Genomic DNA, 27,467 nt, shown 5'->3' with positions numbered 1-27,467 from the left:
AACATTTTTATGAGGAAAGTGAAATAGGGTTAACAGAATCAATAGTCGCTTTGAAAAACATATTTTATTCTTCTTTCATATTAATACGAAGACGAATATTATAATATGCTATTATTAAGTGTGAAGAAAATACATATTAACCTTATTAAACATCGGCAGTTGGCCATGCATTAAATTCAAGTATAAAAATATATTTTAAAAATACATATCTTGTATATTTCGTAATGAAATTTTAATTTAATAGAAAAAGAAGCAATGCCACTTTGAATGATTTACAATTGACTGTTTTTGATCGTAATATTATTCCTTGTAGATATAGTTTTATTTATGCTGTCTGCTGTAACCTTTCTAATTTGACGTGCACTGCAACTGCATGTGCACAGTAACTCTAATGCGCATGCTTATTGTTTTGAATGCGCATCTCCGAATGAAATTTTAAATTGCTTATTTATTTGTGCATAATTATCTACGAAAACTTCATGAAATTTATATTAGCATAAATAAATAAAAGAAAAATATACTAAAATGAATTTTCTTATCTTTCTTATCTTTCGATAATACATAAGTCCTCATATTTCTTATTTTAAATTTACAATTTTGCATAATTTCTATATATCCAGACATTTTTTTATACACCCGATAAAAATTGCTTTTTCTCCTTTATTCAAATTTTTACACATACTTTGATGTTCACTTTATACCAAATGTAATGAGACTTTTTGTCATGTGTTAAGATAATGGCACACATAACTGCATATTTTGCAGCTCGAGATTATACAAAACCTGCGATTGATCGTCGCATTGCTGAATTATTAAAAAGAAGAGTCGGTTTAGAAGAATTACCTACTGAAAGTTTAAAAGAACGACTTGTATGTAAAGCATACAAACTACTACAAATTGTCAATTTTACTAGAAAATATAAATATTATTTAGTAGACTATTTCATTTAAATTTTATTATTTTATTGTATAAATAGGCCAAATTTAAGGAGAATCGAAATGCTAGACAAGCATTGCTTAAAGCAACCCATAGACAGGTCTTGGAAGTTGCTGCTTTTATTTTAAATGTAGATCCAGATACTTTAGAAGAAGGAATCATTGATAAAGACGAATATATCAATGTTCTTGATAGTTTCTTCCTTAAAGATGGAAAGCGTGCAATTCTTATACACTATCAACCAATGGAACCACCTCCATTTGGTATCATAAATTATTCTTTTATTATACATATTTTTCTAAATTTTAATCTGAATATATAATCAATATTTATATGTATATATATATAATATATATATATAAATAATATATATAGAATACTTATTTTTCATTTAAAGAAGAGAAATGATACAAACGAATGTTCGCGTCACGACGAACACGCGAAACTGATGCGTGCTTCTTTTAAACTACGAGAATAAATTTTTCGTCAGTCGTGAACGGTGAGAACGTTGTCGCGAATGCGCTTCTTAAGAAATACGTGTCGGCTCGATTTTTTCATCGATAAAAATGGGTCGTTTCGATCGTGAAAGAAAGAACTCGTTCCCGATCGACGAATATTGGTGATACGGCTTCTTCGTTTTGGCTAATCGTCGCCCGTGTTCTCGACGCGACGCGAACGGTGCGCGCGAACAATGAAATACGTATAAAGGTACAATCTGCATTCGACTGCATTCTCTGAGAAAAACAAGTGTTCCTTTGCATTTTCACATATGCATACATCTATGTATATATGTATATATATATATATATATATATGTACATATACATATATATAAAAAAAAAAATAGAATCAGGAAGATGGAATCCACAATATGAGCGTGAAACTGAAGTAATACGTTGTTGTGTTACTGATGGTTCTACAGAACAACTTTCTGGCAAATGTGTTATAGTTTATAGATTGAAATCAGACATTGATTTTGAAACAAAGCATCTTCATGAAGTAGGTTTTCAGTATGGTTGTGCAAAACTGTTTCTGTACATTATAATGTATTCTCAATCTGAATTCTTGAACAGGAAGCATATTATGCATATGCAGAAGTTGACCCAGTATCTCGAAGTGCACTTGCAGCCATATCAGATTTAATTTTAAGGCTAAATTTACCAGCAATAATTGCTAATAAAGTATGGGGTGAATTGTCAAAATGTGAAACTGGTGACAAAGTTGTGAACAATTTTATTTGTGATTTTAGAGACTTTTGTGAATTTCTAAGCAGTAAGAGAGTACAACTCATAATCATTTAAAGTCATATCTATATCTATACAATGAAACTACTATTTCTATATTTTGTTTAGTGACTAAAATAGATTTAGAAAATACAATAAAATTTTACACCGATTGGGAGGCCTATCATAAGTATATAGAATTGCCAGAAAATAATAAACAAAGTCTTACTAACCCAGAAGCTGTAGAAGCTATAGAAAATAATCTTAAATTATGGATGAAAAGTATGGAACGGGTAAAGTTTATGAGTGTAGCATTTTATTTTAATCCACTAAAAAATTATATGTATTTGGATATATAGGCCATTGTTCAGAGTCAACAATTACGTAGAGAAACAGAAACAATGGGTCCAAATGCAGAACTCAGTTACTGGAGAAGATTGTTAGCTCGTTTTTCATCAATTATTGAACACATTAAATCTCCATTTACCCAAAAATATATAGATTTTTTAAAAAAAATAAGATCGAAACATATAAAAGTATGTTTAATTACAAGATATCCTTTTTTATTTAAAGCTTAGAAATTAATTCAGATTTGATACACAGAAATGGAAATTGTTGGAAAAACACGTTCAAATGATCCAAATTCTCGCACAAGATAATGTAAAATATTTGTATGCACTAGAAAAATTTACTCAACCTTTGTACAGGCTTGATCCAACAAAAATGGGAGAATATTTACCCCCTCTCATGTATGTTATACGAATGATATACGCTACTTCTCGATTCTTTAATAGCAGCCGAATGATCACAGCAGTTTTTGTAAAAGTACCATCGTAGAAACATAATAAAAATGAAAATGTGTATCTCCATATATTCTATAAAATTCCAACGATTTGATTATCAATTTTCCAGATGACGAATCAAATGATTTTAGCGTGCAAAGCATACTTAACAGAGGATGGCAAAATAAATGTTTGGAACGATGCTAAATCAGTCATGATATCCAAGATAAAGGCAAATATTAATTTAAAAAAATTCTAAGTAAATCGATTTACTACAAAATCTTTTTATTATAGGATTGCATTAAACTGTGTGAAAAATACTATGAATATTACAATGAAATGTGCAAAGAGGTGAGAGAATCTGCCGATGAAAAACCTTTCGAAGTATCTGAAATGTATGTTTTCGGAAAATTTAATACCTTCAAAGCGAGAATAATAAAAGTCAGTGATAAAATATTTAAATCCTACTATATATTATATTAAAATCCTATAATATAATCCTATCATTTTGAGCAAAATCATAAAAAGTAAATTAAATATATTTCAGATCATGGATGTTTTGCAAACAACTTTAACGTATCTAATTCTTTATAATTCTGCAATAGAGGGAATAGACGTATTCGCAAACAAATTCTCGAGTTTCTTTCAGGAAATTTCGTCTAAAGATTATGATCCATTAAATCATAGAAAACCATATTTTGATTCTGATTACGATAACTACAAGAAAAACGTGGCAGAGACAGAGATAGAATTAAGGAACTTCTTCTATAAAAGCGTGTCGGAAACGCCAAACATAACGGAAGCTTTGAGAGTAGTGGCAAGGTATCATTTTATATAACATAGCGTATCAAAATTGAAAATTTTTGGTTGATCTTATCATTATGGGACAAATGGTATATCCATGTCAATAGTGCTGGCAATATCTTTAATATGATTTATGCTAATCATTAAGACAATAAAGAAAAAAAAAAAAATTTACAATTTTTAATAAAAATACGAAGAAAAATTTCACATATTGCATTATAATCTAAGTTAGTGTTAATCGTTATTACATCACAAATATACGATTTGTATAGATTCCAAAAATTGAAGTTTAAGCATCTGAGAATCGACAGAAAGTATTTAGAACTTACAGGGTTGTTTCAAAAAGAAATCGAGGATGTACGAGATAGATACAACGAAGACAGATCGGATCCTCCGATACCACGAAACGTTCCACCTATTGCTGGTCGTATTTTATGGATTCGACAGCTTTTCAGACGTATCGAAAGCCCGATGGAAATATATAAAGAATGTAGAAGAGTAATTAGCCACGATCACATGCAGAGATGCATTAAAATTTACAATGCCTTGATCAGTGTCTTTATACACTATGAAATGATATATCACAAATCATGGTATGATTCTTCGGAAATTGTAAGTATAATCGTCGAATACGATAAGATGAATAAAATTATGATTAAATTACTAAATGTTTCAATCGATAGGTTCGATTGGCATTGGCTTCGCCCTTGATAATAAGACATCCAGATACGAATAAGTATCATTTGAATTTCGATTCGTACATCATAGAGGTGATACGCGAATCAGAACACATGGCTAGGTTTGATTTGGAAGTGCCAGATTTTATACAGATAATAACATTTTGTAAAGATAAAATCTCCTCGTCGTATGAAACTGTGAAACAGTTGGTTGATGAAAATAATACATTAAGGTACACTGCCTCGAATGAGAGGTACTCTGCTGACTATTAGGTCATCATCTAATCGTTATATTTCCATTATAAATTTTTAATGAAGCTTTAAATGGCTTGATTTTATATAACATTTTCTCTTTGATTATACCGATAAAATATACTCTGTATAATAAATAGAAAATAAAAAGCAGTGAAAAACATTTAATCTGTACTAGATATAAGAATATTTATATATATAATAGGAAACGATCTTACATCCCAGATTTTTCTCCTACGTTTCAGACGAACAATACCAATATTGTTTTTGACTTTGATAAAAATTGTTCTCGTTAATCTCGAGATTGCCTTTCAACCTTGTCTATCGGTAATTACATGGACGTCCTTAAACATTGGCGAAGTATGTGACGAAATAAGGCACTCGCTTACATCGGTGCAGATTTTTGTTAAAGAGATAAAAGACATGAAAGAAGCAAGGGTTGACGAAGTTTTCGAATCCATATCAGAAGCTGTTTTACTACAACTCGATGACCATGCAAAGACTCCTACACAATTATTAGACGATAATATCGCCTATGGGCTTACAGTAGCGGCTGATTTGGAAATTAAATCATCAGCAGCAGAGAAAGCTGTTACGGCTATTATTAACAAGTTTATGGATTTTATAATCGACGAGACTGTTCAGGATGTTAAATATAATTGGATGGATCCGGATAAAATACAAAGGCATATCTCACAGACGAAATTGACAAAGGGAAAATATGAGCCAGGTGTCCATTTTTGATTAATTTTAATTACCTTATTACATAATTAATCCTTTAATACTTCTGTTGTATTCCGCTGCACATGTTGCAACAATTTAATTATCTTGCTGTTGGATTTTAATTGCAAGTAATTATTGTGTTTTTATTTGCGCATTTCGTCTAAAAGATATAAGAAGAAGAATAGGATAGCGAACATTGTGTTAAAATAAATATTAATTTAAGACGGAAAGTTTTCTGATAAAAAGATCTCATCTCATAAGAGATTAAATACAATCTACATAATGTTACAGTAAAATTTTAGTACTACAGGCATGTAATCTGTGTAGAACGTAAAAAACGTCATATTAAGGGGTTAAACATCTTGTATGATTCGCAAATATAATGATCCATATCTATCAACTAATCGTAGGTTTTGCCCCTATCGAGAGAACACGTAAAGTCCATATAAACAAGGTGCACAATGATTGCATGGAATTATTTGCTTATTTCCATAATAAGCTCGTAGAAGCCTTAGTAAAATGCACCAAGAACTCCCTCGAATTATTAAAGAGAAAAGTCACTAATATAAGGTTCATTCGATTGCATCTATAATTTGCTGATGAGATAACGTTACTAAAAAATGACCTGTGTTCTGTTTTTTATACCTACAGCCATTTGATGGAAGATAACGAGTCGAATCAGAAATCACCGATACTTTTAACAACATTTGTCTTGCAAATACCAAACATCGTGATAGTACCCCCAATAGAAGAGTTGCAGTATTATTTTGGAAAATTAGTAATTAGTTTATTGGAGAATCACAAACGAATTACAGCATGGGGACAGCGTTATGCTACTAGTCTAAAGTCTGGAAGCATCGTAACAAATTTCCAAGGTTTGTTTTTCACGGAAGAAACGAAAATAGCGAATTGAAAACATCATTAACGATGATTGTGATAGTATCATCATTTAACAAAGCTGCATATTTGCTGTTACTTTATTTTTTTAATTTAATACTTCTTTATTGCAACAAATTCTTCGATGTTTATAACCGTATATACATTAATGACTTATTCATATAGGAGACATTGTAGATTCTGGGAAGAATTATTATCAGATCATATCAGATCATAAAGAGATAGTTCGTAGCGTAATGAGCCTGCAAGGTGCAATTTTCGCCATGAAGCAAGACGTCGATGAAATTGCCAATGTACTATTATTTTTCTTTTCATCCAATTTTAAATATACAAGCAAATCTCGGATAACATCTGAGCTACATCGATATTAAATAACATGTTAAAAGTTCAAGAAACTCTCGGAAATTTCTGTATACGTGAAATTTGCACGTATCCTGAGTCTCGAATAACACATTTTAATATCGTGAAAGCGATTGATCAAGTTATTCGAGAGATGTCTGTATGTGTATACATACAGCTGCAAAGGATGACACATGTGACTCAATTTGAGTTATTTAAATCACTTTTCGAGTAGATCTACTTGCAGTATTCCTACATATGGTCCGAAAACAGGGACAATATCGTTCAAAATTTCGTCGATTCCGAGCCCATCACTCAGGTGATCAAAGAAAAGTTTGTGGAGTATGACAATTTAGTCGCTGAAATTCAAAATCTGCCAAAGAAACACGTAGTTGGGCCTATAGAAATTAGCATGGGTAATAATCTAATATATTTTTCGTCATTTTTCTTGTTTAGCGACGAATAGATAGCGGATCTTTATGTGTTTATGGGAAATTCGAATTTTTAGAAAAACTGAAATTAGCATTCCTAGTGGAAGCACGCGCATGGAAGACGTCATTGGGACAGAAGTTATCTGCGACTTATAAAGAGAAATTAAAAAGGATCACCGAATATATAAATGAAAAGAATAAGGTACTGGTCAGAGAAATAAAGGACCTGGAAGACGTGAGGATTGCAATGAAATGTTTGAGTGAGATACGAGACGATTTCATATCGTTGGATATAGAATTGATCTTGATCGAGGAAACGTATACGTTAATGGGGAGGTTCAACATCTCTATTTCGAAGGAGGAACAGGATATTGTGGACAGTTTACGGTACAATTTTACAAACATGTTGAACACGGTAATAATTTATGAAAAATTATTATTCATCGCATATCGTTCATGTTATTACGCGATAATATTTTGAATAATGAATTGTTCGATATTATAAGGCGAAACAGGTACAAACAAAGATATGCGAAATGCAAGAGCCATTGAAAAAGGAACTGACGGATGGTGTTGCGATATTTAAGCAACAAGTAATTCATTTTGATCTCGATTTTGAGCTGAATGGTCCTATGGTTGAGGGAATACCGGCTAAAGAAGCTAGTGATCGGTATTATTTATGAATAATAGATTATTGTAATTAGAACACAATTATATCAAAGATCGGTAGTTCTAGCGCTAAATAAATAGAAACGTAAATATTATTCCCGGTTCATAACTGCTTTATTATTCTTATTTGATTTTTCTAGGCTCATATTCTTTCAAGCTCTTCTTGAAGAGTTATGGGAGAAGTACGAAACTTACAGTAGCGGGGAAAGTTTATTCGGCATTGAAATAACAGACTACCCTGCTCTTCATCAAAGGAAGAGGGAAATTAATTTACTGCAGAAGTTATACTCCTTGTATTTGCAAGTGATACGAACGATCGACGGTTACTACGAGATACCTTGGTCAGACATCGATATCGAATCTATAATGACTGAATTAGCCGATTTTCAGAACAGGTCGCTACAAGTTCTACTATTTCTTGATATTTTGTTCATTGTTATGTAAGCATAGCACGTAACTTGACTTTACAATTTTATTTTAGATGTCGGCGATTACCAAAGGCTATGAGAGACTGGCCAGCTTATATCGAGCTGAAGAAGAAGATCGATGACTTCAACGAGACTTGCCCATTGTTAGAGATGATGGCTAATAAAGCGATGCAAGAAAGACACTGGGAAAGAATGTCGAAGTTGTGCAAATACCACTTTGACGTCGAGTCGGAGACTTTTACTTTGGCTAGCGTGATGCAGGCACCTTTGTTGAAGTACAAAGATGAAGTTGAGGTATGATTTCAATCGAAACACGTAATATCTATCTCTCCTAATTAATTACTATTTATTATGTATTACATGTATATTACAGAATTATTTACGTAATTAGATCATTTCATAAATAGAAGATTTCTGAGAGCTATGTTTAAAGCAATACAATTTTTTATGATGAGAATTCTATTATATTATATGAAATATTTAATAGAAAGATGATAGAATGATTTAATAAGATGATGGTAATAATCATAACGATAATTAATAGAATTTTTAACTTTTCGTAGGATATATGCATAAGTGCGGTGAAGGAGCAAGATATAGAGAGTAAACTGAATCAAATTATAGCAGAATGGGCTACCGTAGATTTACAGTTCTCCACGTTTAAGCAAAGAGGAGAATTACTTTTAAAAGGCACAGAAACGATCGAGATAATATCTCAACTGGAAGACAGTTTAATGATCATCAGTTCACTCCTGGCAAATCGGTATTTAATCGATTGTTTAAATTAGACGAAAAAATATTTAATCTCGAGTCAATAATATTACTACAATCTATATGATATAATTTAGATATAATGCGTATTTCAAAAAGGACATACAATTGTGGCAAAATAAGCTCAGCAACACCTCCGAAATTTTAGCAAAATGGTTGACTGTACAGAATTTATGGGCTTATTTAGAAGCGGTGTTCATTGGCGGTGATATATCGAAACAACTTCCAGCAGAGGCGAAACGTTTCAATGTAAGTAATCAATTCATCTTTAAAAGCTATTATCGAAGAAAATCACGTCCATGCTATTATGTTTGAAATTTCACTCTAATACATTTTAGACATCGATCCTCTCTATTTTAGACATTAATAAAGTCAAGTCTGGACGATGGTATTAAAACAAAATTCACATTGGTTGATACTTCTTAAGGGTTAAATTCCAAAAATCAGAAAATCGTAAATTACATTTTAAATATTCTAGAATATCGATAAAGCTTGGGTGAAGATAATGTATCGAGCACGTGAAAACGTGAACGCAGTGGAAACATGCACAGGAGACGAAACAATGGGACAATTCTTGCCACATTTATTGGAACAGCTGGAATCGTGTCAGAAGTCTCTCAGCGGGTAACAAATCTGATTCGAACACCTCTATTATTAACCCAGCTTCGTTTCTAAAATCTTTTATCTTTCAATTACCATTCTCAGCTTCGATTGAAAAATCGATCTTTCCCGCATAATCTTTTTAGCATAAAATTCAGACGCCTGCACATTTTTTCCAAATTCAAGAAATTTTCTAACAATATAACAATACGATCTGGTTAAACATGGTCTAAAGAATGCAGCAGGGTTAACATGACTTAAATTAATTAAAATAAAATAATATATGATACTTATACAGATACTTGGAAACAAAACGAAGCGTATTTCCAAGATTTTGCTTCATATCAGATCCCACCTTGTTGGAAATACTTGGTCAAGCAGCAGATTGCCATACCATACAGAAATATCTCGATGGTTTCTTCGACAACACAGCAAGAGTAACGAAACTGTCAGACTATTTTCTCTTCTTCCTACAATTAGATTCATAGATACAATTTAGATTTCCACAATTACAGTTAGAGTTTCACGAAAAAGAGTATGAGAGGATTGTAGCTATGTATTCGCGCGAAGGCGAGAAGGTACTAATGGAGAAGGATGTTATATGTTCAGGGGGTGTAGAGAACTGGTTGAACACTTTGTTAGCGGTTCATCAATTCTCAGTTGGCAGTGTAATCTCCCAAGGGCTGCAAGCTCTCACCTACGAAGAGTTTGACGTTATACAATTGATAGACAATTCGATTTTACAAGTAAAATTTCGATTATTTGGATAATTTTCCTGTTTTTCTCGATTGTAAATTATACTACATCTTAACAGGTAGGCCTATTAGTCTTGCAAGTTTTATGGACTCGCAACTCTGAAATAGCTCTCAATACAGTAAGACGAGACAGAACCATAATGAAGCGAACGAATCAATGGTTCCTCGAATTATTAAACAGTCTCATTGAAGTGACTGTTAAGGATTTGTCGAAATACGCGAGAGCAAAATACGAGGCTTTGATTACTATTCATGTGCATCAGAGGTGTGTCTATCGTCGTGTCCCATATTACGAGAAAATTAAAACTATGATTGGAATTTTCGAAGAAAATTAAGAATTTATTTTATAGTATTTTACGCCTTGTTTTTCTTTTCTATTATATTCTTTTGTATCGAAAATATTGAACATTAAAATATCATGAATAATATAACCCACTATTCCTGTACTGGAGAAATGAGCCGATAAATATCTTCACAAATTTTCCAGAGACATATTCGACGAAATGTGTCAGATGAGAGTTCGCAATGTGCACGACTTCGAGTGGTTGAAGCAGTGTAGATATTATTACGATACCGAAACAGAAGATGTTCCTATAAAAATCACAGACATAGATTTTGTTTATCAGAATGAGTTTCTAGGTTGCACTGATCGACTCGCCATTACGCCTCTTACCGACAGATGCTACATAACGTTAGCTCAAGCTGTAGGTAAGACTATTATTAAAGTGCGGGTGAAGCAAGTCTCTTTAATTAATAACTATTTTCCTTTGTCGCAATTATACAAATATGAGTTTTTAATAAGGGATATCGTCATTCTTAAATTATAGAAGAATAATTCTTCTCTAAGTATGTCGAGCCTGTTCTAATTTTCAATTATTATCAATCGTTTTTTAAACTTGGTACTCCAGGTATGAATTTTGGAGGTGCACCAGCAGGACCAGCTGGGACTGGCAAAACAGAAACCACAAAGGATATGGGGAAAGCCCTTGGAAAGTACGTGGTGGTATTTAATTGCTCGGACCAAATGGATTTCCGCGGTTTGGGCAGAATATTTAAAGGATTAGCCATGGCCGGAGCGTGGGGCTGCTTCGACGAGTTTAATCGTATCGATTTGCCGGTTCTATCCGTCGCTGCTCAGCAAATAGCGATCGTACTCACAACAAGAAGGGAAAGAAAAACAAGTTTCCTTTTTAGGTATTCTGTAATATCAATCAGATTATAGAGTTTCAAGTACAGTTTCTGTTTTAAGTAATTTTATAATTTAAATTACTAAGGAAATATATGTATCACACAGTGACGGTGAAGTATACAAATTAAACTACGAGTTTGGGATCTTCATTACTATGAATCCTGGCTACGCTGGTCGCCAAGAGTTGCCAGAAAATTTAAAGATACAATTTAGAAGCGTTGCTATGATGGTTCCCGATAGACAAGTATTATCACGTAAAAATGATACAGCTATAATATAAATGTTCGATATAAATTATTGCATTGATGATTATTCGTTCGTTTAGATTATTATGCGTGTAAAATTGGCAGCCTGTGGCTTTAAGGAGAACCTTTTACTAGCACGAAAATTTTTTACTTTGTACAAACTATGCGAAGAACAATTAAGCAAACAAGTGCATTATGATTTCGGTCTGAGAAACATTTTATCCTGTTTGCGAACTCTTGGTGCGCAGAAACGAGCGAATCCCACCGATTCTGAAGAGACTACCTTAATGAGAGTTTTAAGGTAAAACAAATCCATCAGTTACCGATACTGGAAAATGTTCCAATGGAAATCAAACCTCTGGCCTTTATCATACAATAACAAAGTTCTATCTTCACTGTGATATTGCAGAGACATGAATCTATCAAAGTTGGTAGACGAAGACGAACCCTTGTTTATGTCTCTCATCGAAGATATGTTCCCAGGAATCAAACTCAGAGTTCAAACATACAAGGACCTGCAGAAAGCAATTGCAAATGCAACTGCCGCTCTTGGCATAATGAATCATGCAGAGTGGAATTTGAAAACAATTCAAGTAAACTTCGCAATTGAACATCGAGCTATTCGAGATAATAATACTCCTTATATCTCTAGTTATATGAAACGTCTTTGGTTCGTCATGGTTTGATGGTGCTCGGACCAACAGGATCCGGGAAAACCATGTGCATGTGGGCTCTTATGAAAGCTTTAACAGAAATGGGCATGCCCCATAAAGAAGTCAGAATGAATCCCAAAGTTAGCGTCTTCCTTTACACCGACCTTTAATTACTAATTGATCAATCAATTTTTTCGTTAATGTCTAAATAAGATTCTGAATAAGCTACCCGTGCAACAGCGGATTATCATTGCACGTATTTTTGATAAATTCTACCACTATTCTAATCGATGAATTACATAATATACATAATATATTAAGAAGTTGAAAAAAATCTTATAAAATAAAATAGTCGAGAATATTCTATGAACAATGCATTGGTGTGTTTAGTAAGTAATTTGCAGCAAGTGAACTAAATTTGGTAACGAAACAATTTCCTTAGGCCATAACCGCGTCTCAGATGTTTGGTAGACTGGATGTAGCGACAAATGATTGGACAGATGGAATTTTCTCTACTATATGGAGAAGATCGACACAGACGAAGAAAACAGAAAATTTATGGATGGTCTTGGATGGCCCTGTGGATGCTGTATGGATTGAGAACTTAAATTCGGTGCTGGATGATAATAAGACATTGACTTTAGCGAATGGCGATCGTATAATTATGGCGTCGAACACTAAATTGGTCTTTGAGCCAGATAATGTCGATAATGCATCGCCAGCCACGATATCCCGCATGGGAATGGTGTTCATAAGCGCTTCTGTTCTAAAATGGACCCCCATTCTACAAGTAATTTCAAAACTACATATTTCTTACTATTTCTTGTATCTAAGCTTTCAACAGCTTTGTTGTTGATACATACTTTCGACTGCGTTTTAAGATGTAACAGTATTCAATATCTTTTTGTTAATACTCAGGGGTGGTTCAAGACACAACCGCCTGCACAAGTAGAAGTGTTGAATAATTTCTTTAATAAAATTTACAACGATGCTCATACCTTCGTTCAAACGAAGCTTCCGACAACAATGAATCTCCTGGAAGCTCTTTATATAAGGCAATGTATCGATCTATTGGATGGTTTGCTTAGTACAAATAAAGATACGGCTAGTACGTATTTTTTATCCATATACTATTATATTGCTCATATCAGAGTAAGAACAATATTTGAATTTAATCAACAGTTAAAAAGTAATAACCAATTAATAATTAAAACTGACACTTTTTTATGGGGTCGGTAGGTTGTAAATTCAAATTAAATATCTATTAAAAACATAGCAATAATATATTTAACTATTTACTATGTATGTATTATGTATATTACTATCTTTATTTTTTTTAATTTTATTGCTTGCATTACATTGAATCTTTTTCTATCAGAACCATCTTCGACTAATTTGTAATTCATAAATTAAGAAATTTGAAGATAAAGTTAATAAGATAGGTTTGTCAACTAACAAACTGGTTTTGTAAAATTCGACAATTACATGTAATTGAAAAATCTATCGGACTGAAAACTTTTACACACCTTTGCAAGTGTAGTTTGTTACGTGAAGGGATTTAATTGAAATGTACGTGATTCAGGAACACTACCAGAGTATCACATCGAAAAGATATTCCTATTCTCGCTAATGTGGAGTCTGGGAGCGGTATTGGAATTAGACGAACGTAACGCATTGCAGGAGTTCCTACTTAATCATCAATCGAAATGTAATTGGCCAAAATGCAAGGTAGTACTATGCACATGGGATTAATTGATATGGAAACAAGCATAATTATACCGTGAAATAATGGTTATTGTAGGAAGATGAAACTATCTTTGAATATCTGGTGTCAGACGATGGCCAGTGGATTCATTGGTCCGAAAAGGTCCCAGAATTTATCTATCCTTCGGACGAAGTTTTAAAATATTACACTATTTTAGTCCCTAACATAGATAATGCAAGAACCTTATTTTTGATCGATATCATTGCAAAACAAGGAAAAGCAGTGCTGCTAATAGGTATCAATCACATCACTGTCGCAAGCTTGCTTTTTAAGAGATTAGTAATTTATTAATCATTAACTATTAAACGACTCTACTAATCATAGGAGAGCAAGGAACGGCGAAAACAGTCATGATCAAAAGCTTTATGTCCCATTACGATCCAGAAGAACACCTATTCAAATCTTTTAGTTTTTCTTCTGCATCAACCCCTAATATGGTTCAGGTAATTAACTCGAAATTCGGAAAATTAGTATAGACGATAAGTTACGAAGTAACGGAATACGATTCGTAGCGAGTGTTTGAGAGCTACGTCGAGAAAAGGGTGGGTACCACTTACGGACCGCCAGGTGGTCGGAAAATGACCATTTTCATCGACGATATAAATATGCCTGAGATAAATGAATGGGGTGATCAAATTACAAACGAGATAGTTCGTCAACTGATGGAGTATAAAGGATTTTATTCCCTGGATAAGCCAGGCGATTTCTGCATTATACAGGATATTCAGTTGTTAGCAGCTATGATCCACCCTGGCGGCGGTAGAAACGATATTCCACCACGGCTCAAGAGACAATTCAATATTTTTAACTGTACATTACCATCCAACAAATCTATGGACACGATTTTTAGTAAGAGCATATAATTAGCGAAATAATATATAAACAGATGTTCTAATTAAGCATTAAAACAGCTATTAATGAATTTCTACGTTCCATGCAAGTCGTTATTTTCTTTTCTTGTAATAACTCGGTAATATTTAATTATAATATGCAATATAAATGTAATAACGATAATGGCAAGGTTACATCGCGTAGATTACATCGACAAATTTAAATTACAAGACAGTTTATTTTTGATGGAAATGATACGACGCATACAAAGACAAGAGATTTATAAATAATTTCTTTATTTGTAATTTTTGTTTCAGTGCATCGTATCATTCCTATTAAAAATAAACGATACCACGTTTATAATTTACAAATACGTAGATTTACTAAACTGGGATTAATTAATTTCTCTTTATTAATTATTGATTCTGTAATTATCGAAGCTTTGGTTAGGAAATTACCAGGTTAATAAATGTTTTGAAAAAATGTTTAGGAAGTATCGGACAAGGATATTTCTGTAGTACTAGATTCGACGAGAATATTGTAAGCTTTCTGCCAAAATTAATACCTTTGACGAGAGTTCTATGGCAGCAGACTAAAAGTAAAATGTTACCAACGCCAGCGAAGTTCCACTATATTTTTAATTTAAGAGACTTGTCACGAATATGGGAAGGCATTCTCAGAATAGAAAGAGCTGAATGTGATTCTAGAAGCAGACTATTAAAGCTTTGGGAACACGAATGTACTCGAGTGATTGCAGATCGGTTGGTTATCATACGAGTAAACCGAAAAGTTTTTTCAATAAACTACAGACATAATTATATTCTTTATTGCTATTAGATTTACGAATAACGAGGACACCCAGTGGTTCAAAAGTACATTAAGAAAAACTGCGGAGAAAATGTTGGGTTCTGATTTTAATTTCTATATACCAGTCGAAACATATTTCGTGAACTTTCTACGCGAACCGCCGGAACCTACTGGAGATGAACCGGAAGACTTCGTCTTCGAGGCGCCAAAGATTTACGAAGAGATTCCAAGGTTCAATTTTACTTAAAAAACTTAATTCACCAGTTCAGCTTACTCCAATGACACTAATCAAGGATTCGAATGTTAACAAAATGAACCTCTTTATAGTTATGAGGATGTGATTGCGAAAGTTCGACAAAACATGGATCAATTCAACGAATACATTCGGGGGATGCACCTGGATCTAGTATTCTTTCACGATGCTTTGGTGCATCTGATTCGAATATCGAGAATCCTAGGTGTTCCTCGAAGTAACGCGATGCTAGTAGGTGTTGGAGGATCAGGCAAACAGAGCCTGACTCGGCTGGCCTCTTTTATTGCTGGTTTTAGTTTCTATCAAATTACGTTAACCAGGTATGTAATCGCAGCAAAAGAATTTCTATATGATTTTCAGACTAGGGTCCTCTTGTACAACTGAATTAATCAAACAAATTTACAGTCTATAAGTATAAGTATAATTTACAGACTACTAATTTGATTGCTAATCTTATTAATTGGTAAATTATTGTACGAGAGAAATCAGATATTCTGATACACCAGCAAGTATATTCATACTGCTCATGACTACACCATGATGAATCGTGGTATTTTTATTATCTTATCCTTGTCTATTATTGTTTCTGTCTAGGAGTTATAGTGTTACAAGCTTATTGGAGGATTTACGAAAAGTGTATAGTGCAGCTGGTGTAGGAAGCAAAGGACAAACATTCATATTTACCGATAATGACATAAAGGAGGAAGCTTTTCTGGAATATATTAATAATATCTTGAGCGTTGGTGAAGTTGCAAATCTATTTCCAGCAGATGAACTTGATGAGATTTTGACGACGGTGACGCCTATGATGAAGAAGGATGATCCAAGGCGTCCACCCACTCCGGATAATCTTTACGATTATTTCCTGTCACGTGCGAGAGATCAGTTACATGTGATCTTGTGTTTTTCACCAGTGAGTGATTTAATCTATAAATTCATGTAAAATATAATGAAACCGTAAAACTTATTAACATTCTAACAATATAACAAAATAAGAAAGAATTCAGAATGAACGAGTTAAAAGATCATTGTTTCGTTACTGTCAGGATTTCCTGTCTTTTCTGGTATCAGATACAAAGCTTTCAACTTCTTAGAAGAAATAGATATTAATAATTGTATTAGGTACGATGACGATTAAAATGTGAAATTTATTTTACTATTTTTGGACTATATTATTAAAGGGTTAATTAAAGAAAGAATACCATTTGTGTGTTTGATAAAAAGTGTATTCGTATTTGAATTGCAGGTTGGTGAGAAGTTCAGATCACGAGCACTGAAATTCCCTGGTCTTATATCCGGTTGCACCATGAACTGGTTCTGGAGATGGCCAAAAGATGCTTTGTACGAAGTCAGTGATCATTTCTTAAAAAAATATAAAGTAATGTGTAGTGCAGAGATAAAACAACAGTTGATGGAAGTTATGGGAGATATACATCATGATGTGAATGACGTTTGCACACAATATTTCGATAGGTAATGTTATGTAAATTAATCTTAATTCATTTTCATATAGATATACATAATCCTTTTTCTGAATAGATTCCGAAGAGAAGTATACGTAACACCAAAATCATTTTTAACATTCCTAAGCGGATATAAAGTACTTTACAAACAACGTCTGGATAATATTAATATCCTCTCGTATCGTATGAGCAGTGGTTTAAGTAAGTTAATCGATGCTGCAGGCCAAGTCGATGAATTGCGTAAAGTTTTGGAACAAAATCAACAAGAAATCGCTGAGAAGAATGTGCAAGTCGAAGCTGTTCGTATATTTTTATATTAATTATAAAACTTTAATAAAATTTAATAATAAAATTATTATTTTGTAGATTTTAGTTACTGTGAATGAAAAGAAGAGCGAAGCGGAAGCAGTGAAAGCACAAGTGCAGGTTTCTAAGGACGAAGCAGAAACTATCTTGAAAGTGATCGCGAAAGAAAAAGCGGCAGCAGAACAGAAATTGAAAGCTGCGGAGCCTGCTTTATTGGAAGCAGAGGCTGCCTTGCAAGTTGGTTCCTTTTATATAAATTTAAATTAATTAGATACTTTAGGTTTTAAATGACAATTTTGTGATATATTTCAGACTATAAAAGCTGCTGACATTGCCACAGTAAGAAAACTAGGAAAACCACCATATTTAATTACTCTTATTATGGATTGCGTGTTAATACTGTTTGGAAGAAGATTGGAACCAGTTAAACCTGATTACGAACGACAATTTTTAACTCCTTCGTGGTCTGAAGCTTTAAAAGTATTTCCATCGTTATTCCATTATTTCGTTATTTAATACATATAAATTCTTTATTACTTTACGTATTACAGGTGATGGCTGATACTAGATTTTTATACAATTTGCAAAATTTCCCAAAGGATAATATCAATGCCGAAACCGTCGACTTAATGCGACCATACTTAAATTATCATTTGTATACTTATGAAGCTGCGAAGCAAGCTTGCGGAAACGTTGCTGGTCTCATTCAGTGGACCATCTCAATGGTTACATTCTACGGAATAAATAAAGATGTTCTTCCACTAAAAGTACTTACTTCTTACTCACTTCTAATTCAAATCATTAAGACGAAAGAAACAAAATCTCTATAAAGAATTTTTAATTCACAGGCGAATTTGGCTGTGCAAGAAAGTAAATACGAGAAAGCGAATCGAAACTTAATGGAAGCTGAAAGTGTCTTAAGAGAGAAAGACGAAGATTTGAAAGTGGTACAACAAGAGTTCGATGCTGTGATGGAAGAACGTCAAGTAATTTATATTTAAAATATATATACTCCAAGAACTTTTATGATTCCTTTTGATCTTCCCTTTTAGCACGTATATTTTTCTTATTTTTCCCCCTCTTATCTGTTTTTTCCTTCCTTTCTCGTAATTTGTGTGTTTCTTAAATAAAATTTATCTCTTTAGAAAATAGTCGATTTAGCAGAAATATGTCAAGCGAAGACAGACACAGCCACAGCAATGATCGAGGGACTTTCTGGCGAAAGAATAAGATGGACGGAGCAAATTGCTATCTTTAAATCGGAAATAGATCGTCTAGTCGGCGATGTATTGATTCTAATAGGTTTCTTATCATATTGCGGGCCCTTCAATCAAGAATTCAGAACTCTATTGCAGAGACAATGGTTTGATTTTATCCAAGCCCGAAAGATTCCGATTTCCCTCGTAATAAATATTACGGCTACTTTGACTGATACTGCTACTGTAAGTGAAAAATTGACTTAACATGTGTTAATTATAGAATGTCGTTAGAGTATGGCATCGATATTTTAAAGATTGGAGAGTGGAGTTTGCAAGGTCTTCCAACGGACGATTTGTCCATTCAGAATGGAATTATAGTAACGCAAGCAACCAGATATCCCCTCTTAATCGATCCTCAGCTACAAGGTAAAGCATGGATCATGAAGAAAGAAGAAGAATTTCAATTGCAGGTGAAACTTTCTTTTTCTATGTTAACCCTTTCACATTTGATTAATTAATTATTAGATTGTTCGAAAAATTCAATTTCGATGAACGTATGTATTTGATTTCGCTAAAATTCATCCTAATTTGTGTGTTTCAAAAATGTTTCTATTATCAGTAACTGATAAAGTGAATCTTTTTTTCTAAAATACATGAATATCCTAATCTTGAAATGATTTGTATAATTTACTTATTGTAGAATGTTAACGCATTTTGATGTTTGATTTTAGGCAACGTTACTCACACATAAATATTTTAGAAATTATTTGGAAGATTGTGTTTCTCTGGGTCGTCCATTGTTAATCGTCGACGTAGGAGAAGAATTGGATCCTGTTTTGGACAATTTGCTGGAAAAGAACTTTATAAAGATAGGAACTTCTTTGAAGGTAAAGCACTTGCATTCAAATTGTTTTAGAAATGGTTTAGACATAAATATATATCGATAATTTTTATAGGTAAAGTTAGGCGATAAAGAAGTGGATATTCATAAGGATTTTAGACTTTACATTACTACGAAGTTACCCAATCCATCGTATACGCCAGAAATATTTGCACGTACTGCTATAATCGATTTTACTGTCACTATAAAAGGTAATTTTCAAATATAAATAATTAGATATAATGTAATATAATGTACATATATTTATCAATTTTCTAAATAAATTTGCATATAAATTCGCAGGATTGGAAGATCAGTTATTAGGAAGAGTAATCCTAACAGAGAGAAAGGAACTTGAAAACGAAAAAACACAGTTGATAGCAAATGTAACTGCGAATAATAGAAAGATCAAAGAATTAGAAGCTAATCTTCTACAAAAATTGACGACCGTAGAAGTATGTATCTTATTTTACTTTACTTGTAAATGTTAATAAGTGTATCATATTTTGTTCGTCTTCAGGGACCTTTGATAGAAGACGTAGAACTAATGTCTGTACTAAATATCACGAAACAAACAGCTGCCGAGATAAACGAGCAGTTAAGCATCGCAAAGGATACAGAATTAAGAATCGATTTAGCTCGAGAAGAATTTCGACCAGTAGCAACACGTGGCAGTGTTTTGTACTTTTTAATTTGCGATATGTCTTTGGTTAATTGCATGTATCAAACGTCGCTCGTTCAATTCTTAGAACGTTTCGACCTTTCTATGGAAAGGTATACGTATATAGTATAATTTAATTTAATTCAAAGAATATATATATTTTTTCAAATATACTTTAATTTGTGAGGAATTATTAAAGTTGAATACAAAATTATTCGATCGATTTAGATCTGAGAAGAGTCCAGTTAATCAACGTAGAATCAATTTCATTATTGAATACCTCACATATGAAATCTTCAGGTACAAAGCAAGAGGTCTTTACGAAATTCATAAATACATGTTCATCTTATTGATGACGTTAAAGATTGATTTACAACGTGATGTTATTTCTCACGATGAGTTCCAGTATTTTATCAAAGGTGGTGCAGCCTTGGACTTAAACACTGTTGCACCAAAACCTTGCAAATGGATTACAGATGTTACCTGGTTAAATTTGATTGCACTTTCTGCCTTAAGACAATTTCAATACATTCCTTCTCAAGTACCAGCTTCTGAAAAGGTTTGGAAGCAATGGTTTGATAAACCTACTCCGGAGGAAGAAGTGATACCTGATGGTTATAACAGTTTAGATACTTTTCGACGTTTATTGTTAATTAGGTTGTCCTAATGATCATTCAATTTAGTTTCATGTATACAGATTAAAAAGTATCGTACGTAATGTATTTAATAAATTTTTAGGGCATGGTGTATTGATAGAACACTATCACAATCAAGAAAATACATATCAACTTCATTAGGAGAAAGATATGCAGAGCCTGTAATTACTCTTTTGGATGTAATGCACAGTGAATCAAGACCAAATACTCCCATGATTTGCTTCTTGAGTATGGGTTCTGATCCTACACCCAGTATAGAACACCTTGCTAAAAAATTGGAGATTATGTGTAAAAGTATCTCAATGGGACAAGGACAAGAAGTTCATGCAAGAAAATTGATTCAAAGTGCAAGCACTGAAGTTAGTTTTTATGAAAAATTTAAGAGAGATTAAGTGAAAATACAGGTATTAATGTGTGATGCATTAATATAGTAATTTATAGGGTTACTGGGCATTGTGTCAAAATTGTCACTTAGGTTTGGACTATATGCAAGAATTAGTTAACTTCATTTTGGAAATGGAGGAACCACACCCAAATTTTCGTATATGGATTACTACAGAACCACACAAGGACTTTCCAATATCTCTTTTGCAAATGTCTATAAAATACACTTATGAGCCTCCACAAGGTAAAGGAAGAATAATTCTCTAATTTCTTGTTTCTACATTTTCCTTCATCCTTCATGTTAGGTGTGAGAGCAGGTTTGCTTGCCACATATAGTGGAATGAGTCAAGAAATGTTAGATCAATGTGATGCTCCACAATATATACCAATTATATACACAGTATCGTTTTTACATACTATTGTGCAAGAGAGAAGAAAATTTGGACCTCTTGGTTGGAACATACCATATGAATTTAATCTATCAGATTGGCTGGCATCCTGCATGTTCATTAACAATCATTTGAGTGATTTTGATGTAAAACAAGGAATAAGTTGGCACACGATAAGGTAATACAAGAGAAAAATTTCTTTTAAAAATAATTTTAAATGAAAAAACAATTTTAGATACATGATAGGAGAGGTGCAGTATGGAGGTCGTGTTACGGATGATTATGACAAAAGGTTGTTGAACACATTTGCAAAATTATGGTTTTTAGATGCAATTTTTTCAGAGGACTTTGTATTCTACAAAGGATACCCTGTTTTAGTTTACAAACAAGTTACAGACTACCTGAAAGTAATTGATGAAATGAGTTCCATAGATCCACCACAAGTTTATGGTTTGCATCTTAATGCAAACATTACGTAAGAACATTTTCTCACAATATTCCAGCTGTAACTGTATTGAAAGGAATTTATGAGGAATTTATAATGCTGCAGATATCAAGGTAATACTACACAAGCTGTTTTAGATACTATAATATCTGTACAACCAAAGGAAGCAGGTGTAGGTGGTGGTGAATCTAGAGAAGTAATTGTATCTAGACAAGCAAAGGAAATGTTAAAGAAATTGCCACCAAGTTATGATCCATTTGAAGTAAAACAGAGGTATACCTCAATAATATTTCTAAATGATTGTTTCCATCAACTAATTCAGAGATATTACTTTATAGATTGCGAATATTGGGTGCCACTGCACCAATGACTATTTTTCTGAAACAAGAAATTGATAGAATACAAGTAGTAATTACATTAGTGGACGTTATTTTAAAAGATCTTTTACTTGCTATAGAAGGTGTTATTATAATGAGCGAGGTAATTTTTTTTATTAATTCCACACTAAACATTATAAATTCATCTCATGCAAATAATGTTTAGGAATTGAGAGATGCTCTTGATAATATATATGATGCTAGAGTACCAAAAGCATGGAAAGCAAAATCATGGGAATCTACTTCTCTTGGTTTTTGGTATACTGAATTACTGGACAGAAATAAACAATTTTCTACTTGGTTGCACACTGACAGACCTGCCAAATTCTGGATGACTGGATTTTTCAATCCTCAAGGTACATAATAATTTACAAATGAAATTTAATTGCAAATAATTAAACTTTAATTACATAGGATTTCTAACTGCAATGAGGCAAGAAGTAACAAGAGCTCACAAAGGATGGGCATTGGATAATGTAACTTTACATAATGAAGTTTTACGGTATACAGCAGAAGAAATTAAAGTTGCACCTCAAGTATGTTAATCATCTTGTGAAATCATATATACATTAATGAATAACAACTGTTTTATGTACTAGGAGGGAGTTTATATATATGGACTATTTCTTGAAGGGGCTGGTTGGGATAGAAGGAATAATAGACTGTGTGAATCAGCAAATAAAGTTCTATATGTATTAATGCCTGTCATTCACATCTTTGCTTTATATAATATTCCTGATAAAGATCCAAAATTATATCAGGTAGATATATTTGTACTAAAATCTTTAAATTTATTAATTATCTTGTAATATTCACAGTGTCCAGTGTATAAAAAACCACAAAGAACCTACGTGCTATTGGTTACACCACTTTGGTTGCAAACAAGCAGACCACCAGAATTCTGGATCTTGCGCGGGGTAGCTCTATTATGTGATATAAAATAAAAGTATTTGTATCTCTTTTCTTAAATTAACATGCTTCAAGAGAATATATAATATGATGCAAATGATTCTATGAGATTTATGTGATATTTGTTATTGGACAATACTTCTTATAATTATTTGATTTTAAAAACTACCAGAAACTATAAATAAGGAATCTGACGGGAAAATATAAATTCTATATACATTTCAGACTGATTTCAGATTTTAGCAGTACAATCATGATAGTTGTGTCTCATTACAGTGGAAATAAAATTTCAAAATGTTTTATATAACCCATACAGTACATACATAAAAATTTTCTACAGTAAATGCACAAATATTTTGTTAAGTTATTGTAGGTATGATTAATACTTACCTTTTACATTTGATCGAAGTCGTCTCATAATTATCATTGTTAAAAGAATTACCGCTAGGAATTTATCCATGTCGAGTCTTGAAAACTCGTGGTGGCACCTCGTGTTCTAAATTTTCTGAAATGTGCGCGAGCGCGCGTGTAAATTGTGGATTTTCATTGATTTATTCGAGAAACTTCCGTGAACAGTGTAACGAATAAAAATGTTGGAAACTTTCGAATCGTTGAAAATTTTCAAACTCAAAATGGCTAGTGAATTACCGTCACTTTAAATCGTAATGAAGGCACTCCTTGAGTTCGCTGGTTTTTGACATTTTTTTTCGATATTACATTAAACAATAAATTAACGATATAATGAGGTACAATAAAATATGAAGAAAATTAATTGAGACAACAAAGCATAAAAGTAAAACAGTTATCAGTACTCGCGGCAGATGTTTACGACATTTCTCGCGCGGCAAGAACTAATATTACAATTGAAAGTTTGTTATTTGTTTCCACTAATACGTTTTACTTATTGTATTTTTAATATCGTGATTTTAATCTGTATTGTCAACAAGAAATAGTTTGAAACTAAATTTATTTGCAATCTGCATATGAATTTAAATTTTATTATTTTATCGTATTTGTAATTGGCGCCAATTATTGCTTTAGGAAACGATAACCAATTACATATTAATATATATTATCAATCAAATATAGATGGGTATATAAAATATGATTTATTTCTATAGTAAACGTTTAACTATTTTTCATAAATATAAAATTAGTAAATGCATTAAAATTTTCTAATATTTCCCATTTATTTTGCATTTATTTAGTTTTATATTATTACAGATTCAAAATTATGTTGAACTGCGCATCTCTCACCTTTCGACCAATCACGTAGCACCTTTCATATTTGAAAATCTTGAAACAGTATCGTATCGGACGTGTAATTAATACGACGCAATGTGTAGTGGCCTCCGTTTGATTTATAATATAATCGTAAAATACCGTAGTTTTTTAAAAGTATCTCAATTTTATAACGTTTGTGTTGCAACTGTTCTGTTTGTTTCCGTTTTATTCAATGAAATTATGAGATACAAGCGGATATTCAGAAAGTGTTATGTACGGTTATAAATGTTACATTCGTTCGCAATCGTTGTATGTGTGTACGATAGCATACGTGTTACGCTAGTGCGAAAAGGTGCTAATTCGAGAAATTTTTTCCGCGTGCATCCGATTGCATTCGTCGGTTTTCAAAGTATCATCGTGTAATCCGCCCGATATATCTCGTGTCTCTATCCACCCTCGTGCCTCTGTTAATAGCAGGCAATTTCGTGTTCCCTCGACTAACCCGTGTAATTGAGCCAATGTGTGTTAATCAGGAGGCGCCTCATTTGCCACGGGGAATAGTCTGAATTGCTTTTGTTACCTGAAATATCTTGCTGTAGCGTATGGTTCGCGTATCGATTTTTAGAAATCCTGGCGTATTTGCAGGAAGGAAAAGAATCTCGCGGAACAAAAGACCAATTAAACAGCGTCTCTTTCATCATAGAAATCATCGTTTCTGGTGAGTTGACTTTGCCACGCTTTCTTATTTCAATCTATTTTATCATGTGTTTGTACGGATATAGATGCTTCGATTTAAAGAATCTAAGATTATCCTAATTGTAGAAGTAAGATACTCGTATTCACGATTGTTCTCATATCTAACAATTTCCATAATGGCGTATCTGTATATATATTATTCTAAAACACAGGGATAAATTCAAATGCGCGAATCAATAGGTGTCGTTAGTTATTTCGCAAGAACTACGCTAGCTGTCGCCACTTTCCATATCCTAGTTAAAAGTACATATATGGGAGGAAAAACATATTATATTTGATTCACGAGTAATTGTGATTTACGTTATCGAGATGTAAGAGATGTAAAACTAGAAGATGTAAAACTATTTGATAATAAAGTAGTGAGGATTCCATCTATAATACATATATGCTGGCGAGAGTAATGATTGTTATTAAAATATAAATGATTAAAACATTATTACAACATAAGTTAGTATTATCTATTCGTAAAATATGTACTCTTCGTAATTTAAAGGGAATAGAGTACAGCATGTAAAAAATCGTCAAGAACATTTAACCATGTTATGTTTGATTCTCGATTAACTTTATTAATTATTTTTCAAAATCAGAGAATACTATAAGTTATGACAATGCATTGAAATTAATTAAGACAAGGATAAAACTTTCAAACGACTTTATCAGATCTACATACTAGTTTAGAGATATCTTTCAATAAATATATATTAAATGTTAGCCATTGAAGATTGCGCGAATGTCGTAGAACTCGTACGAGCTTAAGTTCGTATCTGAGCTCGAATGATCATATTTTAATATTGAACTCATTACCAAAGGAACCAAATCATACGACTTACCGATTGTAGCACGCATGATTGGATGAGTAGATCTCGTTGCCTTTGATTTGATTGCACGTGCTTCCTCGAATCCATGAACACGCTTTGATTCCTTAACTTTGAGAGGACATGAAGAGTTAAATTCCATTCGTAGTCACTCATCAGTGTGGAAGACACTGCGTTGGCACTGATTTTATACGTAGTAGTTAAATAGAAGATGTATTTATTATTATTAATATAATTAATATAAAATTTATTATTTTGTATCGACTTATACATTTTCTTAACCTAATTCTAAGCATATACCAATTATTTATGGTTACTCAATAATTATTTATTAAACATGTAAATTTCATATGTTTTTACACACACTACTCTGTAATATAAAATTACGTTAAAGTATTCAATATCACGACTTTCGTTATTTTATTTAATAATGTCTGTATGCAATTTTGTATTTAATATACGGTAAAATTCCATTTATTTGAATCTGTCGTTGTAAACAAACAGTTTATATAATAAGATCTTACTGATCTTCCTTATTAACATCACTATACTATTGATATTGTTACTGCTATACTTAGCAAATCGCGGAGAGTTTAGGAAACATGGCGATTTTTTTCGAGGTTGGCATCTCTGAACGCGAGCTAATGAAACGAAATTTCATACAATCACGGATCATGTCAATTCTATCCTTAGTGTGTGCCTTACGCATAGACATAGTCAGTATCTACATTTCCTGAAGCATTGTCGCTTATTAAATGTTCACGGAAACACATAGAAATTCCATTTGATGGAAATTGTGTACAAGTTGGTCGCAGCCTCGTCACACGCTAGCCAGGGAATATTAATTTTACTTACCTGGTGCGGTTTGCGTTACGTTGGTGACTCGAACGACGAACTTTAACTAACAGAACATGATTGATATTGTGTCGTAGAACAAGTCCAGGTCCGTAATCCTGGCTTACGGACCGCGGTT

General features: G+C 32.7%; 3 protein-coding genes across 3 annotated transcripts; 2 read left to right on the top strand and 1 right to left on the bottom strand.

Annotated features, from left to right (window-relative positions):
* Positions 1-620: 620 nt before the first annotated feature.
* Positions 621-2,523, top strand: LOC112212599 (dynein heavy chain 8, axonemal-like). Its single transcript, XM_033320074.1, has 4 exons — positions 621-869; positions 977-1,199; positions 1,784-1,935; positions 2,010-2,523. Exons 1-4 carry the CDS (start codon positions 738-740, stop codon positions 2,235-2,237), a joined length of 735 nt encoding a protein of 244 aa, XP_033175965.1. The 5' UTR covers positions 621-737; the 3' UTR covers positions 2,238-2,523.
* On the top strand, positions 2,444-24,001 carry LOC100740445 (dynein heavy chain 8, axonemal). The gene is made up of 62 exons (XM_033320474.1): positions 2,444-2,452; positions 2,519-2,695; positions 2,763-2,984; positions 3,072-3,173; positions 3,236-3,382; positions 3,489-3,763; positions 4,018-4,357; positions 4,429-4,655; positions 4,920-5,404; positions 5,808-5,967; positions 6,049-6,251; positions 6,463-6,587; positions 6,869-7,049; positions 7,142-7,479; positions 7,571-7,734; positions 7,874-8,128; positions 8,215-8,455; positions 8,725-8,924; positions 9,010-9,181; positions 9,411-9,556; positions 9,831-9,969; positions 10,048-10,278; positions 10,347-10,552; positions 10,775-10,995; positions 11,196-11,481; positions 11,582-11,720; positions 11,802-12,022; positions 12,131-12,314; positions 12,374-12,514; positions 12,817-13,164; positions 13,293-13,472; positions 13,953-14,102; positions 14,176-14,374; positions 14,464-14,582; positions 14,652-14,988; positions 15,461-15,731; positions 15,808-16,008; positions 16,105-16,350; positions 16,625-16,943; positions 17,277-17,503; positions 17,570-17,792; positions 17,860-18,036; positions 18,112-18,279; positions 18,351-18,566; positions 18,648-18,785; positions 18,945-19,241; positions 19,313-19,468; positions 19,730-19,885; positions 19,955-20,090; positions 20,182-20,333; positions 20,399-20,652; positions 20,768-21,196; positions 21,278-21,554; positions 21,637-21,823; positions 21,885-22,146; positions 22,204-22,443; positions 22,519-22,686; positions 22,752-22,893; positions 22,957-23,146; positions 23,205-23,326; positions 23,390-23,551; positions 23,609-24,001. The coding sequence occupies exons 1-62, from the start codon at positions 2,444-2,446 to the stop codon at positions 23,732-23,734; spliced, it is 12,912 nt and encodes a 4,303-aa protein (XP_033176365.1). The 3' UTR covers positions 23,735-24,001.
* Positions 24,002-26,401: 2,400 nt separating this feature from the next.
* Positions 26,402-27,462, bottom strand: LOC112212762 (the record flags this gene model as incomplete). The annotated part of the gene is made up of 2 exons (XM_024367223.2): positions 26,402-26,675; positions 27,350-27,462. Coding segments are annotated over 2 exons (309 nt in total), but the record flags the coding sequence as incomplete, so codon positions are not given.
* Positions 27,463-27,467: the final 5 nt, after the last annotated feature.

The sequence above is a fragment of the Bombus impatiens genome, unplaced genomic scaffold (assembly GCF_000188095.3).
Source record: "Bombus impatiens unplaced genomic scaffold, BIMP_2.2 scf_0020, whole genome shotgun sequence".
NCBI classification, from domain to species: Eukaryota; Metazoa; Arthropoda; class Insecta; order Hymenoptera; family Apidae; genus Bombus; species Bombus impatiens.
The sequence above is the reverse complement of the archived record's forward strand: the minus strand, read 5'-3'. Positions and strand labels throughout refer to the sequence as shown.

Bases quoted from the DNA above. Each gene is read 5' to 3' on its own strand.
- LOC112212599 (XM_033320074.1), top strand. From the start codon at position 738: ATGGCACACATAACTGCATATTTTGCAGCTCGAGATTATACAAAACCT. The intron at 870-976 runs GTATGTAAAGCA...TTGTATAAATAG, and splicing joins AAAGTTTAAAAGAACGACTT to GCCAAATTTAAGGAGAATCG. The intron at 1,936-2,009 runs GTAGGTTTTCAG...ATTCTTGAACAG, and splicing joins AAACAAAGCATCTTCATGAA to GAAGCATATTATGCATATGC.
- LOC100740445 (XM_033320474.1), top strand. The intron at 3,383-3,488 runs GTCAGTGATAAA...AATATATTTCAG, and splicing joins TCAAAGCGAGAATAATAAAA to ATCATGGATGTTTTGCAAAC. The intron at 9,557-9,830 runs GTAACAAATCTG...ATACTTATACAG, and splicing joins TGTCAGAAGTCTCTCAGCGG to ATACTTGGAAACAAAACGAA.